General features: G+C 37.5%; 1 protein-coding gene across 1 annotated transcript in view; it reads left to right on the top strand.

The window, feature by feature from the left end:
* CEBPZ (CCAAT enhancer binding protein zeta) overlaps nt 1-16299 on the top strand; it is a 28143-nt gene that overhangs the window by 1539 nt on the left and 10305 nt on the right. The window contains exons 2-11 of the mRNA XM_010373098.2: nt 1448-2940; nt 6062-6293; nt 6907-7090; nt 8995-9083; nt 11780-11833; nt 12385-12487; nt 12595-12663; nt 13776-13842; nt 14637-14734; nt 16163-16220. Of these exons, the coding sequence (XP_010371400.2) occupies nt 1448-2940; nt 6062-6293; nt 6907-7090; nt 8995-9083; nt 11780-11833; nt 12385-12487; nt 12595-12663; nt 13776-13842; nt 14637-14734; nt 16163-16220 (2447 nt within the window). The remainder of the gene's footprint in view (nt 1-1447; nt 2941-6061; nt 6294-6906; nt 7091-8994; nt 9084-11779; nt 11834-12384; nt 12488-12594; nt 12664-13775; nt 13843-14636; nt 14735-16162; nt 16221-16299) is intronic.

Raw genomic sequence — 16299 nt, 5'->3', positions numbered from 1 at the left:
ATTTTGTCTGTCTTAATTTATCTAACCAGCCACTTATTGTGGATATTTAAATTATTGCCAGTCTTTCACTATTTTAAATAATACTACAGTTAATAACCTTAATCGTAAAATTTTTTCCCCACTTTCGTAAGTGTATATGTAGTCCAAATTTGTAGAAATGAGCCAGGTACAGTGGCTCACACCCATAATCCCAGCGCTTTGGGAGTCGGAGGTGGGAGGATACCTTGAGTCCAGGAGTTTGAGACCAGCCTGGGCAATGTAAGAAGACCTCATCTCAAAAAAAAATTTTTTTTTAATAGCTGGGCGTGTAGTCCCAGCTACAGGCTGAGATTGGAGGATCCCTTCATTCTGGGAGGTTGAGGCTACAGTTCAACCATGGTCAAGTCACTGCACTCCAGCCTGGACAACAGAGCGAGACCATGTCTCAATGAGTTAATTTTTAGAAATGAAGCTGCTGGGTCAACAGATGCGTGTGCCTTGTATTAAATAGTCGTAATTGGAGTTGACAAATTGTCCTCCATGTAGGTTGTGTCAGTTTACACTCACATCAACCATGTATGAAAGTGCCGTTTCCCACACCCCTTCCCCAGCATCACCTGTCATTGTATCTTGCTCATCTTGCAGTATATCTTTGCTCATCTGATAAATTAAAAGATGGATGAATCATTGTGGTTTTAATGTGGATTTCTCTAAATGTCAGTGAGGTTGAGCATCTTTTCATATTTTTAAAGAATTTTTTTTTTTTTTTTTTTTTTTTTTTGAGACGGAGTCTCGCTCTGTCACCCAAGCTGGAGTGCAGTGGCCGGATCTCAGCTCACTGCAATCTCCTCCTCCCGGGTTCACGCCATTCTCCTGCCTCAGCCTCCCGAGTAGCTGGGACTACAGGCGCCCGCCACCTCGCCCAGCTAGTTTTTTGTACTTTTTAGTAGAGACGGGGTTTCACCGTGTTAGCCAGGATGGTCTCGATCTCCTGACCTTGTGATCCGCCCGCCTCAGCCTCCCAAAGTGCTGGGATTACAGGCTTGAGCCACCGCGCCCGGCCGAACCTTTTTTTTTTCTATGAACTGTTCATATCCTTTGCATATTTTTCTTTTGGGTTGTCACTTACTGATGTTTAGAAAGTTTTATATTAAAGTGTTAAACCCAATTACTTTGATAGGAGTTGCTTGTATTTTTTTTTTCAAGTTTATAATTTGTATTTTTTCCTATATCGAAATAAAAAGTGTGTGTGTGTGTGTGTGTGTGTGTGTGTGTGTGTGTGTGTAAAAGAAAGAGAGAGAAAGATAAATTTACTTATCCTTTCCTTTGTGGACCCTGAGTTTTATGTCAAATTTGAAAGGATTTTTCCAGTTCTGAAATTATTTTTAAAATCACATTGTGTTTCCTATTATTTTATGGTTTATTTTTCACATTTGTAATGTATTTTTAACTTATGTTTTTAATGCAGCAAGATTACCTTATGCTGGCTACTTTGGATGAGAATGAGGAAGTGATAGATGGAGGCAAAAAAGGAGTAATTGATGACCTTCAACAAGGTGAATTGGAAGCATTTATTCAAAATCTTAATTTGGCCAAGTATACAAAAGCTTGCTTAATTGAAGAAGATGAACCAGCTAAAAAAGAAAATTCCAGCAAAAAAGAAGTAAAAATACCTAAAATAAATAACAAAAATACAGCAGAAAGTCAAAGGACATCAGTTAATAAGGTGAAAAATAAGAATAAGCCAGAACCACATGCTGATGAGAACGGCAGTACCACACCGAAAGTGAAGAAAGATAAACAGAACATCTTTGAATTTTTTGAGAGACAGACTTTGTTACTTAAGCCTGGAGGCAAATGGTATGATCTGGAGTACAGCAATGAATATTCTTTGAAACCCCAGCCTCAGGATGTTGTATCTAACTACAAAACCCTTGCTCAGAAGCTGTATGAGCATGAAATCAACTTATTCAAAAGTAAAACGAATAGTCAAAAGGGAGCCTCTTCTACCTGGATGAAGGCAATTGTGTCATCAGGGACACTAGGTGACAGGATGGCAGCCATGATTCTTCTTATTCAGGATGATGCTGTTCACACACTTCAGTTTGTAGAAACTCTTGTGAACCTTGTTAAAAAGAAGGGCAGCAAACAGCAGTGCCTCATGGCCTTGGATACTTTTAAAGAGTTGCTTATCACAGACCTTTTGCCAGACAGTAGAAAGCTGAGGATTTTCAGCCAGCATCCTTTTGACAAACTGGAACAGTTGTCCAGTGGCAACAAGGACTCAAGAGATAGAAGACTGATATTATGGTATTTTGAACACCAGCTGAAACACTTAGTGGCTGAATTTGTGCAGGTCTTAGAAACTTTAAGTCATGATACATTAGTAACCACTAAAACTCGAGCCCTTGCAGTGGCTCATGAGCTGCTTTGTAACAAGCCTGAGGAAGAAAAGGCTCTTCTTGTGCAAGTGGTAAATAAACTGGGAGATCCTCAGAACAGAATTGCCACAAAAGCCTCCCATCTGTTAGAGACATTACTTTGTAAACATCCCAATATGAAAGGAGTTGTGTGTGGTGAAGTAGAAAGGCTACTCTTCCGCTCAAATATCAGCTCCAAAGCTCAATATTATGCAATTTGCTTTTTAAATCAAATGGCTCTGTCCCATGAAGAAAGTGAACTGGCTAACAAATTAATAACTGTTTACTTTTGCTTTTTTCGGACTTGTATCAAAAAAAAAGATATTGAATCAAAAATGCTTAGTGCCCTTTTAACAGGTGTCAATAGGGCGTACCCTTATTCCCAGACTGGTGATGACAAAGTGAGGGAGCAGATTGACACACTGTTTAAAGTGTTGCATATTGTGAATTTTAATACCAGTGTGCAGGCTTTAATGTTGCTTTTCCAAGTCATGAATTCTCAGCAGACAATATCGGATCGATATTACACCGCATTATACAGGTAAGAACATAGCATTCCAATATGAGACATGAACTATAACTTGATGTACAGCACAAGCAGTGCCCTCTGTGGGGCAAGAGAAAGAGTTAGAAAATTGGATTTTAGGCCCCCTTCGCAGCTTGCTGCTCGCCACCTTCAAGTAAGTCACTTAATCTTTGTTTCCCTGATGGACACAAATTATATTAGCTGCTTTGAATACATTTTTCATTTTGAGAAGTTGTAAAATACAGAAAAATACCCAAAAGAATCATTCATATCTACCAGCTAGTTTTTCAGAATTAACATTTTGCTATATTTGTTTTAAGTCTTTTGGGATATTAAAGAAATAAAATTGCAGATATAATTGCAGTTTCTGTCTTCCCGTTCTCCTCAATCCTGTGTCTTTTCCCTGCTGTCTTTCACACAGTTGAATGCATTCACACAGTAACTCATTCAACAAGTATTTTCTGAGTGCCTACAGTATGGTGCCATGCTCTAGGTGCACAGGAGGCACAGCAAACAGAAATCCCATCCCTGGAGGCACTCACATTCATATTGGGGGAGGCGGCAGAGAGAGGAGCTGTGGTAAACAAGAAAGTATGTTAAGTAGAGAGTTTTGGGGGGTGCAGGGTTTTTGTTTGTTTAATGGAGATTAAGATTTTCTTTACTGAATTTTGCAGCTCACTCATTGAGGCATATTTTCAGCAATGTGTAAACAGTTTGGAGCTGTTTAAGAGACAGTCGAACATAACTGTTCAAGAAATTAATATAATTCCTTCTAATTCATTTTTATATATTTACATAGATATATCTTGTGAGAAAATGTAGAGTAGTGGTTAGTATCTTAGACTTAAGCCACGCTGCCTAGGTTTGAGTCCCTGCCATTAGTTTTCTGTGTAACTTTGGGCAAATTACGTGATCCCCACTAAAAACCTCTTGGTAGATATAATTCATCCCATGTTATCATGCCTAAGTGGGTTTGTCTGTAGGATGGAGAGAAAAGCACCTATCTCATATGATTATTATGAAGATTTTGAAACTTGCACAAGATTCTACAGCTTGTAAATGACAGAACTGGGGCTTTAATGAAGGTTGGGAGGTTGTATGTGTTAACCCACGTAATCTTTGTGTGTATGTGAAGTCCTTAACAGTGCCTAACACATAGTGCTATGTGAAATGTTGCCTGCTATCCTTATTACTGATACTCATACATATTTCTTTAGTTTAATCCTCTTAACAGCTCTCCAGTCTGTGAGGTACAATAATTTGTGCAAGGTCACACAGATATTAAGAGACCAAGTTAGGTGGCAAATCCAGGTCCACTTGCTGTAGAGTTCATGACATTTCATAGCACTGATTGCTCTGGTCCACTAAAAAGACTCTCAGAAGCCTTTCCACAACTCTTTGAAGTAATAGATACTTAACATTGTTAATCTGAAAAGAGTTTCAAGGCTGAAAATGTAGAGGTTTCGGGGTCTTGAGTTTTTTGTTTGTTTGTGTGTGTGTGTGTGTTTTGAAGGGGGGAGGTTTGATTATTTTGAACTTTTGATGGTCATAGGAATTTTTAATTTTTAGAAAGTGTTTGGAATCTATTAGAAAACATTTTTCTGTCTCTATTTAACATCATAGTCTAACATCTCTAAGGAAGAGTACATTTTTAAATTTTTAAAATCACTATTTGCCAAGAGCTCTCGCAGATGGAGTTTCTTAACGGGCCTTTAGGCCTTCTTAAAGTGTTTGTTTGCTCTTGGTTTTATTAAGAATCCTTCACATTAAGAAAACCCCTAGTTAATTGAGGGATAAAAGAAATGACATGATTTGGTTTACAAAAATATTTATCAAAACTTTAGGAAAATATTTCATGAAATGATAGAGACATGTCTCTCTAAATTCTTCTCAAATGTTTCTGTTGATGTGAGATGGAATTTGTGCCTAAAAATAAGTTGCAAACTGGATGGAAATGTTGGAAAATTTAAATGTAAAGAGAGAAAATTGAATAATCCAGAATATCCCAGAATATTACCAAAAGGGTGATATTTCCCAGAGTATGCAGAGCAATAGGAAAGTGCTTCACAAGCTTAAGTCTTTTCCTTTCTACTATTAGTAGGAAAAAATTGATGGAAATACTTAAAACAAAGGAAGTAATGATACCAGGTGTTAGTAGAGCTAATCTGGAGGATTGTGTTAATTCTGGGTGTCATAATATCTGGAGGTCTAGACTGGTTGGGGACATGCGTAGTATTCAGCATCTAGAACAGAGAATTTTTAAAGTATGAGGTCAGAGTAGAGCAGCCTACAGAAGACAGACATTAGGGAGAGACAAGCACATAATAGCTAAATAGGTTCAAGTATTTGGATAACTGTCTTGTAAAAGTATTAACTGCCAGGCACTGGGGTTATAACAGTGAATAACACAGGCATAATCCCTGTTTCACTGGACCTTGGGAGAAAAAGGGAAAGGCAGGGAAACCCAGTTTGTGAAACTATGAAGGACACAAACATGGAACTGAGAGAGACTAATAGAAGAACCAATTTTGGATACTGTGGACATGCAGACAGTTGGAGAGAAGCACTCTGGGCAGTGAGAATAGTGTGTATGAGAGAGATGTTACACAGCTAGTACATTGGACTAGAGATTCTCTGAAGTCCTTAGAATTTAATTTTCTGCTGTTCATCTGTGGTCTTCACTAAAACCATGAAGAGGCGGCCTCTGGTCACCCTGCTAGTAGGTAGTTATACAAGGACAAAAACCCAAATCTTCTAATATTCTGCTTTCATGGGTCAGTTTTCACTGTCTGGTTTTAGATTAGCTTTTCTGGTGGGGTTCTGTGAATACTGTTAGGGCTGTGCCCTGTTGATATAGAAAACAGAAAAACACTTGGAAAAGAGAAGAAAACCACACACACACACAAATGTTCATTCCTGTGGGCGTCGTTGTTATTGTTGGTTTTTCCTGGTGCCATCGTCATCCTTTTCTGGTCATTGACTTCCATCTTACCTCTTAGGGCAAGGTCTCTTATTCTAATAGAAGCAGCAAAGTTATCCCTAACTAAGAGGAGGTTAGTAGCTGTTTCTAATATGTGACCTTTGGTTGTGGAGATGGTTTTATATATGAATATTTGACCTTGGTTTTGTTTTGCAGGAAGATGTTGGATCCAGGGTTGATGATGTGTTCCAAGCAAGCTATGTTTCTTAACCTTGTCTACAAATCTCTGAAAGCTGACATTGTGTTGCGCCGGGTGAAGGCTTTTGTGAAGAGGTTACTTCAAGTTACTTGTCAACAGATGCCACCATTTATATGTGGAGCTTTATATCTTGTGTCTGAGATCCTTAAAGCAAAACCAGGTTTAAGAAGCCAACTAGATGATCATCTGGTATATTTTTCAACTGCTTTTTAAATTGAGTGGGTGCTGAAATATATTGGTTGTTTTTGTTTTGTTTTTCTTTGCTTCACATGACAATAACGTAGTTCTCTGGAGCATATGAGTGTGAGTTCTGGAATAGGACAAACCTAGATTTTAGTACCAGCTGTACAGTTTACTAGGTGGGCATGTTGCTCACACTCTTCTACTTGCAATAAACTGTACTATACTAGAAGTTACCATTGTATGGGATTTGGAAGACTGTAAAACTTAGTAGACCTCTTAAGTCGTCTTTGTTAACTATGAAATGGAAATAATAATAGTAGCTACCTCATAGGGTTATTTACAAGTCAGAAATTTACTTAAGGGCTAATTGTTTTCAAGTAATAGAGTCCCTAGGGCTCAGGGGTTCTTAGCTCAAAACTTAACTGTGTTATGTTTAGAAATAAGGATGTGCTGTCCTCTCTTGTTTAAATACCACTGATGGCCATCATTTTACTTTATTAGAACTTTCACGTTTCACCAGAGTTGCAATAAGTAAAACTCTGCATCACATAATGGAACACAGACTTTATTGCAACTTCTAGTTGATTTATGTAGATTTATGAAACTATGTGTTTGTTAGGAGTCTGATGATGAAGAACATTTTATTGATGCAAATGATGATGAAGACATGGAAAAATTCAATGATGCAGACAAAGAAACAGAGATGGTGAAAAAACTTGAGACAGAGGAAACGGTTCCTGAAAGTGATATAGAAACCAAAAAACCAGAGATTGCTTCCTGGGTGCACTTTGATAATTTGAAAGGTGAGTTTTTTTAATCTTTATTCTCTTGAATTTTTAAACCAGGGAGTTTGTTTCCCTTTGATTTTCATAGAAAGTAGCATTCTATACCATTTTATTGATTGATTGATTGATTGATTGATTTAGAGTCTCACTCTGTTGTCCAGGTTGGAGTGCAGAGGCACGATCTCAGCTCACTGCAACCTCCACCTCCCAGGTTCAAGTGATTCTCCTGCCTCAGCCTCCCAAGTAGCTGGGATTACAGGCATGTGCCACCACACCCAGCTAATTTTTGTATTTTTAGTACAGGTGGGGTTTCACCATGTTGGCCAGGCTGGTCTCGAACTCCTGACCTCAGGTATTCTGCCTGCCTTGGCCTCCCGAAGTGCTGGGATTACAAGCGTGAACCACTGTACCTGGCCCACAGTTTCTTAAAGTAATATTTTAGGGATAGAAAACTTTCTGTTCAAGATAGAAACTTTAAGTGGTTTCGTATACACACATGAAACTAAATTAATAGGATGTTAGAGTCAAAAGAAATCTTAGAAATGGAGCCTCTTCATTTGAGGCTGTAAAGAAAACACTAGCCTTGAGGTTCAAGAAATGTGGTGCCAGACCCATTTCTTCAATGTGCTTTGGGACTCACGGTCAAATTAATTCATCTACAAATTTCAATTTGTGAAGTACAAAAGAGAAGTCTGATAGCTGCCAGAAAAGTTTGAGAAGAATCCATCAGTTCCCCTGAAGACTAAACTGAGAGAATAATCCTTTAGAAGGATGAAGAGCATGTGTGTTGGAAGGTAGTCGGTTCCTAGTTCTGAAAATCTTTGTTTTAAATTTTTTAAATCCTGAGTTTCTAAAAACGTGAAGATAATGGCAGACCTCTTCCGAGTGACAATTATTTCTGGGCATACTTTTATGACAAATATTTGGAGCACCCTAAAGCTCCAAAAGACTTTAGACCTAGTTCATCTTCATATTATTTCCATCTTAACGTTTCCAACCTCTTTGACCCCAAAATGGGCACCTTTTCTTGCCATTTAGAAAAGGGAGAAGTTTGGGGTTTTTTGGTTTGGTTTTTGATTTTTTTGAGACGGGTCTCACTGTCACCCAGGCCAGGGTGGAGTACAGTGAGCCATTATGGCTCACTGCAACCTCAAACTCCTGAACTCAAGTGATCCTCCCACCTCAGCCTCCCAGGTAGCTGGGACTACAGGCTTGTGCCACCAGGTCTGGCTAGTTGTATTTTCTGTAGAGACGAAATCCCACTCTCTTGCCCAGGCTGGTCTTGAACTCTTGGACTCAAGCAGCCTTTCACGTTGGCTTCCCAAAGTGCTTGGATTATAGGCATGAGCCATTGCACCCAGCCAAGGCAGAAGTTTTGAAAGGGAGCTTTTACTTATTTTTGAGTCAGGGTCTTGCTCGGTCATGAAGGCTGGATCACAATGGCATGATCTTGGTTCACTGCAACTCCTATCTCCTGGGCTCACGTGATCCTCCCACCTCAGCCTCCCGAACAGCTGGGACTACAGGCACACATTACCACACGTGGCTAGTTTTTTTGTTGTATTTTTTGTAAGAGACGGGGTTTTACCATTTTGCCCAGGCTGGTCTCGAACTCCGGGACTCAAATGATCCACTGGCCTCAGCCTCCCTAAGTGCTGTGATTACAGGTGTGAGCCACTGCACCTGGCCTTAAAGAAAGCTTTTAGTGTTGGGATAAACATGTTCCCTGCTTTATTCAAGAGCCGATGCTAGCTCAAGTACCAAGACAAATTCTTGAGGGAGCTCAGAGTTTTTAATTTAGGTTGCTTAGCTAAGTAAGAATGTTGGAGATACCTGTTGAGAATATTAATGATGGTGCTTTTAATAACCTCTTGGGCTAGGAATAAAGCATTTGAGAAATCGTATTTTTTTGTTATTCATAGGTGGAAAACAGTTAAATAAATACGATCCATTCAGTAGAAATCCTCTGTTCTGTGGAGCTGAAAATACAAGTCTTTGGGAACTCAAAAAGGTAAAAGAATTTCAAATTGTCTTTTAATTCATTTATGCTGTGTATTTTTGTACTTGTGGGTGTAATGCCTTGAAGTTTTTTTTTTTATGATAATTATAAGCATTAATAAACATTAAAAGTCCACATTTGGGGGAAGGTACTATGTGAGATATTCATTTTGTAGAAAATCTTAAATGTGCATGTAAAATAAGGATGTTATACATGTGTTGTAACTGTTGCTTTTTGTAGGTAGATTATTGCATGTAGAATTGAGAAAATGAATAAATTTTGCTTTATTCATTAGATATATCTGAAAAGTTTTGTGATAAATTTTTTTGTAAATAAAGTTACTTTTCTGAATTCATAAGAGGAATTAATACTTCTAATAACCTTTCTGTGACTTTTGTGTAAAGCCAATAAGTATCTTCCTATGCAGCTATTCTCAAAGTGCGACCAGACCTCTAAGAGTTCCTGGTATCTTTTTAGTGAGTCGGACACAGCTTTTTTTTTTTTTTTTTTGGACAGAGTCTAGCTCTGTAGCCCAGGCTGGAGTGCAGTGGCACAATCTGGGCTCACTGCAAGCTCCGCCTCCCGGGTTCACGCCATTCTCCTGCCTCAGCCTCCGGGGTAGCTGGGACTACAGGCACCTGCCACCACACCTAGCTAATTATTTTTGTATTTTTAGTAGAGACGGGGTTTCACCGTGTTAGCCAGAATGGTCTCGATCTCCTGACCTCGTGATCCGCGTGCCTCAGCCTCCCAAAGTGCTGGGGTTACAGGCGCAAGCCACAGTGCCCAGCCCACAGCTCTTTCCATAGTAATACCAGTACATTATCTGTTTTCATCACTGTGTTGACAGTGGCACTGATACTATAAAATAAATTATAGGTAAAACTGCTGCAGCTTATCCTGAATAAAGACAGCACCAAGCTGCATTAGAAGCCACTATATTCATCACTGCCACATATGTGCAGTTAAAAAAAAAAGCCAGTATAACTGAAGAATGATGACACAGGGAGAATTATTGACTTTAGTATCTTGACCCTAAAGTACACGTCTTTTTAGTATTTTGTGTGCATATATAGCAAGTATGCGTAACATACCTCTGCTGCCTACCTAAAATGGGAAGGTTGTCATGTGTGTCAAGGACAAGTGCTTACCAGTTGTTGCAAGCTCATCTGTGTGCTCCTTCATGAAAGACTAACTGACAAACTGGTTTTTCAGACTTAGGTATTTGGGAGACATTTTCTTGAAAATGATTGAAACGAAAAAGCTGGCAGTATTTGTTGTCAACAATAAAATTCAAAAATAAAGCTTTTGAGCAAAGATTAAAGTTTTAAAAATCTTGTAACCACCACCTTGGGCTTGACAGTTTCTTAATTTATAAAAACTTTACTGATGAAATCAGTGGTTCTAACAATGTGATTTTTGTGGTAAAGTATAATGAAATGTGCCAACATTTGGAAGGACTGCATGTGGTTATTTTTTTCCAATGACCAATGCACAGTGTTACAAATCCTTTTTATTTTTTGAGACAGAGAAGGCTCTGTTGCCACCCAAACTGGAGTGTAGTGGCGCAATCTCGGCTCACTGCAGCCTCCACCTCCTAAGTAACTGGGATTACAGGAGCATGGCACCATGCCCAGCTGATTTTTTAATTTTTAGCACAGTGTTTTGCCATGGTGTCCAGACTGGTCTCGAACTCCTGACTTCATGTGATCCGCCTACCTCAGCCTCCCAAAGTGCTGGGATTACAGGCGTGAGCCACTGTGCCACCTGAATGTTACAAATTCTTGAGTGGATAAACGATTGATTCAAAGTAGACCAAATAATTTTAAGTAGCAAGTACCAAAAGCCAATTGAATATGGGTTTCAGATTCCATATTACAACTAATCTTTGGTTTTGATATAGTACTAAAGAAGAAATTCACAACTATATGAAAGATTATTTTCTACACGTGTGAGGCCAGATATTCTATGTATATTTCAACATGGAATACAGAAGCAGATGAAAGAATCCACTGTCTTCTGTTAAGCCAGACATTAAAGAGATTTGCAAAACTGTAAAATAATGCTACTCACTATATATTTTGTCCTGAAGCATAATTATTTTTCATAAATATGCTATTTATTAATATGTAGTGGCTTTGTTATTTTAATGAACCTACAAGTATTTATAATTTTTGTTTATTTTTATAATATAGGTGTCTGTAGATATAACCCTGTTAAATAGAAACTGATGAAATTTTTGGTTTTTAAGTGTATGAAATGGTCCTGAGACCAAAATGTTTGGAGAATCACTTGTTTAATGTATTGGCTGAAATTTCAAATTTTTGCATTTTCTTTTTTGTTGTTGTTGAAATAGGGTCTCACTCTGTCACCCAGGCTGGAGTGCAGTGGCGCCATCTCGGCTCACTGCAGCCTCAACCTCCTGGGCCCAGGCACTCCTTCCACTTTAGCCTCCTGAGTAGCTGGGACTACAGGTGCGCACCATCATGCCCTGATTGTTTTTGTACTTTTTGTAGATAGAGGGTTTCACCATATTGCCCAGGCTGGTCTCAGCTTCTGGGCTCGAGTGATCTGCCTGCCTGAACCTCCCAAAGTGCTGGGATTACAGGTGTGAGCCAGGGTACCCAGCCCAATTTTCTTAAATAAGCTATAAATGTACTAAGTATCAACCTTAGAAATATTGATATTATTCACATTTTTCTTTTTAGTTATCTGTGCATTTTCATCCCTCCGTGGCCCTTTTTGCAAAGACCATCCTTCAGGTGAGTCTAAAATATCAAAAGATGAGAAATAAGAAAAAAGTAGAATCATTTTAGGTAATAATTAGTCATACAGTGTTTAACAGAGAATCTTGTACATTTTACTGCTCGAATAAAGGAGCAATGACTTGTTTCGTACAAAACAGCAGATAATTTTTCCCACTCTGAGTTGAATGGAAGCAATAAGACATTAGAATGCCACAGCAGTTATTATTACCTTGTAGCTCCTCTCCTGGAGAAAGACTGCCTCACTTTCCCATTTGCTGTGTTTGCCACTTCAGGGTTTGGTTCGTGATTAATGGTTAGATGGCCTACATTATTAATATTATTAGTCTATCCATCAAATCAATATTACATTCTAGAATATGTGTGTATATGTATCTATGTGTTTAATTTCTTAAGTATAATGTGCATGAGAGAGATATTTGAAGAGTCATTTATTGCATATTTGTATCTTCAATACAATGTAATAGAAGTTATCTTTTTCTTTTTTCTTACCTGGATGCATAGATATAATTTGAATTAAGTTTTTAAATTCCCCCTCCACTTTTCAGGGAAACTATATTCAGTATTCGGGGGACCCCCTGCAGGATTTCACTCTAATGAGATTTTTGGATCGATTTGTATACCGAAATCCAAAGCCCCATAAAGGCAAAGGTATGCTTCTATTTAGTGAATTATTTGGTTTTCATTTTTCATACATAATAAACAATATGAGCTTATAACTAGGTTGTGCATTATACTGTCATAATTTTACATTTCAGAAAACACAGATAGTGTTGTGATGCAGCCGAAAAGGAAACATTTTATTAAGGATATTCGTCATCTTCCTGGTAAGTATAAAGCTTAGACAGTTGAAACTGAAAAGACAGTGTAAGACAAAAATGCATAAATTATATTATTCTTTGTTCTAATTTATCAGAATAAAACCTGAGCACCAAAGACATTATCCATCTTTTTTTAACGTTATTACAGCAAATTTGAAACATGTCCAAAGTAAACAAAATACTATGATGAACCCCCCCCATTACCATCACCCAGCTTTGACAGTTATCACCATTTTATCATCCATAGCTTCATCAACAACCCCTGTGTATATAATTTCTATTGCTTACAATTCAGACCATCTTAAAGCTCTCTAATATTAGCTTAGAAGCACAAAAACCCACAGCTGGTTTTGTCACAGAGCATCATTTTAAACTTAGTTAATAACCTACTTTTATATTCGCTAGCCATCTTCTGGATCCGAGTCTATTCTATTCAACGCAGACACTTCTTTGCATAACAGATCTCATCTCCCTTTTGTTCTAGGGTTAAATTAAACCTTAAAGATCATTTAATTTCCAGTGACTTACTTCACAGAGGTCCAGAGATGTAAAAGGACTTACCCACAGTTAGTAAGTTAGAAGTAAAAGTCAATCTCCTTTTACTCAGGATGAGTCAGAAATTTTTATTCTGAAGAGATAAAACTAATTTCTTGTAGTTCCTTATTTCTTAGTTTTCCTCAGTATAAAGGAAAACTGTTTACTTCCTGTTTATTCCCAGAATGGCAAGCATTAATGGCAAGCTTGTCATTTTTTGAGCTGAAAATGACAAGTTTAAAGTGATTATTTATTAAAATAACTCCTTGAATTTTTTATTTCTCTTCAAATTTGGGTCCTGGATGCAACTGAAGAACAGTAAGAGAACCCTGTTGTTTCACTGTAACTGCACTGACGGCTGTGTACTGCCTACTTTATGCTGTAGCCAGTGAAGTTTCCAATGTTGGGTCTTCACATAGACTTTTTCAGAGATTGTCCCTTGCACTCCAGGGTCCCTTCTGTCACCTTCCTTACAATTTTGAGATTTTTAGAATTACAGATTATGCTGTATTTTGTCTTAAGAGCTTAAGTAACATAAAGGGAATTGCTATATTGCATTAAAATGTTTAAATTTATTTTTGTAGTGAACAGTAAGGAATTCCTTGCAAAAGAAGAAAGCCAAATACCAGTGGATGAAGTATTTTTCCACAGGTACTATACATAATATAGTTTCATTTGGGGAAACTGCCAAAATTTAAATTTTGAATTTCAAAATCAGCGTTATTTTGAAAAGATCAAAGGATGTGTCTGTGTTTGTTAAGGAAATTTACAAATCAGTCATTTTGCTAATCTTAATATATCTTAGTAAAACTAAAGTAAATCTGGGAGTTTTGTTAATTTAGCATATAAATTTTGTTTTATGCTTCTGACTTTTTGAAATTTAGCCTTTAATTTCTTTTTATAGTAATTTTTTTATAGGCTTAAAATCTACCTTAGTTTAATATAGTGATAAAGCATGGGTAATTTATCCAGACCATGGCCCTTAGAATGGATTCAGAAAAATTCAGTGCACTGCTGTAGAAATAAGTCCTAAACCAACTAGTATTATAACCTAATGCCTTATGGTAGTAAAGTACTTCTTATCTCATCTGGTTGACTGGTTAATTAGGTTTGATTTGGCTTGTTTTTTAAAATCATTTAGAATGAATACTTTTGAAGGTTTGATTACATCTGTACATGGCTAAGTTTTGCTGTATTCTAATACAAGAATAGGGCTGATAAAACATTATTCTTTGAAATGTATTACACTTAAAAGATTCCAGCTACTTTTTATTGAGTTAAACTATTTTTTGTATATACAAACATACATTTTCAGTCATTTATTTCCAACTGAGTATACTTAAGATTTTACAGTTGAGGTTTGCCACTGGTCATAGATGCTTTGATTATAGTAAGATTAGACCTTTAATAAAACTGTCAAATATATAACATGAATATTATTTTAGGTATTATAAAAAAGTTGCTGTTAAAGAGAAACAAAAACGGGATGCAGATGAAGAAAGTATAGAAGACGTGGATGATGAAGAATTTGAAAAACTGATTGGTAATTTGTTGTGTTGACTCTTTGTAAAATAATCTAGTACTATGTGTTAATAGACCATGGAACATTAGTGGGAGAGGTGGCCTTGGTTTTAAAAAATCATTTAGCTAAGAATATCATGCATATCACAGTGGAAGATTAAGAAATATTTGGGGCCAGGTGCTGTGGCTCACACCTGTAATCCCAGCACTTTGGCAGGCCAAGGCAGGCAGATCGTTTGAGGTTAAGAGTTCGAGTCCGGCCTGGCCAATATGGTGAAACCCTGTCTCTACTGAAAACACCAAAAAATGAGCCAGGCATGGTGGCACACACCTGTAGTCCCAGCTACTTGAGAAGCAGAGGCACGAGAATCGCTTGAATCCAGGAGTCAGAGGTTGCAGTGAACCAAGATTGTGCCACTGCACTCTCACCTGGGTGACAGAATGAAACCCTGTCTCAAAAAAGAAATATTTTTATGATATATGGTAATTCACCCACGTTTGCACCAGAAAAATGCATGATTTGTGCTTTGGGTAGTCCATATAAGAAAAAATTTGTATTTGTCTATTCATTGTTACAGCCAAATATCATGTGAAATAGGAATCCTTTTTACCATTCATAATCTATTATAGTATATAGTGTATCAGTAGTAATTGATAGCAATAGTCTACTGTTTGATCTTTTTTATCTTTAATCCACAAAGCTAGAGAAATTTTGATTGAAAATAGACTTAAACAAAAAACATGGTAAATTGGAAAGACACTGATTTCACATGTTACATACTTTTTTGTTGTTGTTTTTTGGAGGTTTTGTTTGTTTGTTTTGAGACAGGGTCTCTCTGTCTCCCAGGCTGAAGTGCAATGGCACAGTCACAACTCACTGCAGCCCTGCAGCCTAGACCTTCTGGGCTCAACCGATCTTCCTGCCTCAACCCCACGGGTAGCTGGGACTACAGGTACATGCCATGTTGCCGGGCTTCTTTGTTTTTGTTTTTTGTTTGTTTTTTAATAGAGATAGGGTCTTGCTGTGTTGCCCAGGCTGGTGATCACTCTACCTGAGCCTCCCAAAGTGCTGGGATTATAAGCATGAGGTGTTATATATTGTATCACACCTATTAAAAATGAGCACCTAAGTAGTTCTAATAGAGTAAAAAGGAATACAATTGCTAAATACCATTTTATTTGATATTTACCCTCATTCCATAAAAGAACTGTAGAAAGAGCCGAAATTAACTGGATCCTTCTTTAGTTTTGGAATTTAACTAAGATCAGTATTTCACAGGTTTGTATGCATTATTAAGACATACTAGCAACAGTCACATTTTTATTGTTTTGGTGTTTACTTGTCATAAACAGCAGAATCATGACTGCTAGAATAATTTATTCAGATACAAGATGTATGTCAAGCTTGTCATTCTTTGTTGTATCTCACAATGTCTATATTCTCTGGCAGACACATTTGAAGATGATAACTGTTTCAGCTCTGGAAAGGATGATATGGATTTTGCTGGGTAACATACTTCTATCTTTTCCTTCCTATTTTTCTAGCATTTCCCAAATTGTCCCTCAGAACAGTAGACCACAGAACTA

This window comes from Rhinopithecus roxellana, chromosome 17 (assembly GCF_007565055.1).
Source record: "Rhinopithecus roxellana isolate Shanxi Qingling chromosome 17, ASM756505v1, whole genome shotgun sequence".
In the NCBI taxonomy this organism is placed as follows: Eukaryota; Metazoa; Chordata; class Mammalia; order Primates; family Cercopithecidae; genus Rhinopithecus; species Rhinopithecus roxellana.
This window is presented reverse-complemented; position numbering and strand designations above follow the sequence as displayed.